Source organism: Octopus bimaculoides, chromosome 9 (assembly GCF_001194135.2).
Source record: "Octopus bimaculoides isolate UCB-OBI-ISO-001 chromosome 9, ASM119413v2, whole genome shotgun sequence".
Classification (NCBI taxonomy): Eukaryota; Metazoa; Mollusca; class Cephalopoda; order Octopoda; family Octopodidae; genus Octopus; species Octopus bimaculoides.
In genome coordinates, this window is record NC_068989.1 from 21,761,896 (window position 1) to 21,762,125 (window position 230).

The 230-nt window shown below is 37.0% G+C and overlaps 1 protein-coding gene across 2 annotated transcripts in view; it reads right to left on the reverse strand.

Annotated features, from left to right (window-relative positions):
• LOC106883588 (ethanolaminephosphotransferase 1) overlaps positions 1-230 on the reverse strand; it is an 89,843-nt gene that overhangs the window by 9,809 nt on the left and 79,804 nt on the right. The window contains exon 8 of one of the 2 annotated variants that reach the window (XM_052970486.1): positions 38-138. In XM_052970486.1, coding sequence (XP_052826446.1) covers positions 38-138 — 101 coding nt within the window. Of the gene's footprint in view, positions 139-230 lie in introns of both variants that reach the window. The other variant, XM_052970485.1, reaches the window with a different exon arrangement.

Here is a 230-nt window from a genome sequence, read left to right on the forward strand (position 1 = left end):
ATATACCCAGAGAAAGACAACTTCCAACCGTCCTGGTTGCAGGAGAAGGACTATTATCACAATAATACTTAAAGGTATCAAGAATATGTTTATCAGTTCACACCGCGTGTTACTCATCTGTGCAACAATTAAACGACACTGAAAAGCAAAGGTTATGTAAATTAGATGATTTTATCAGCTTCAAATATCATCTTACATGCATAAACACATATATATGGGAAGGGGGGGGG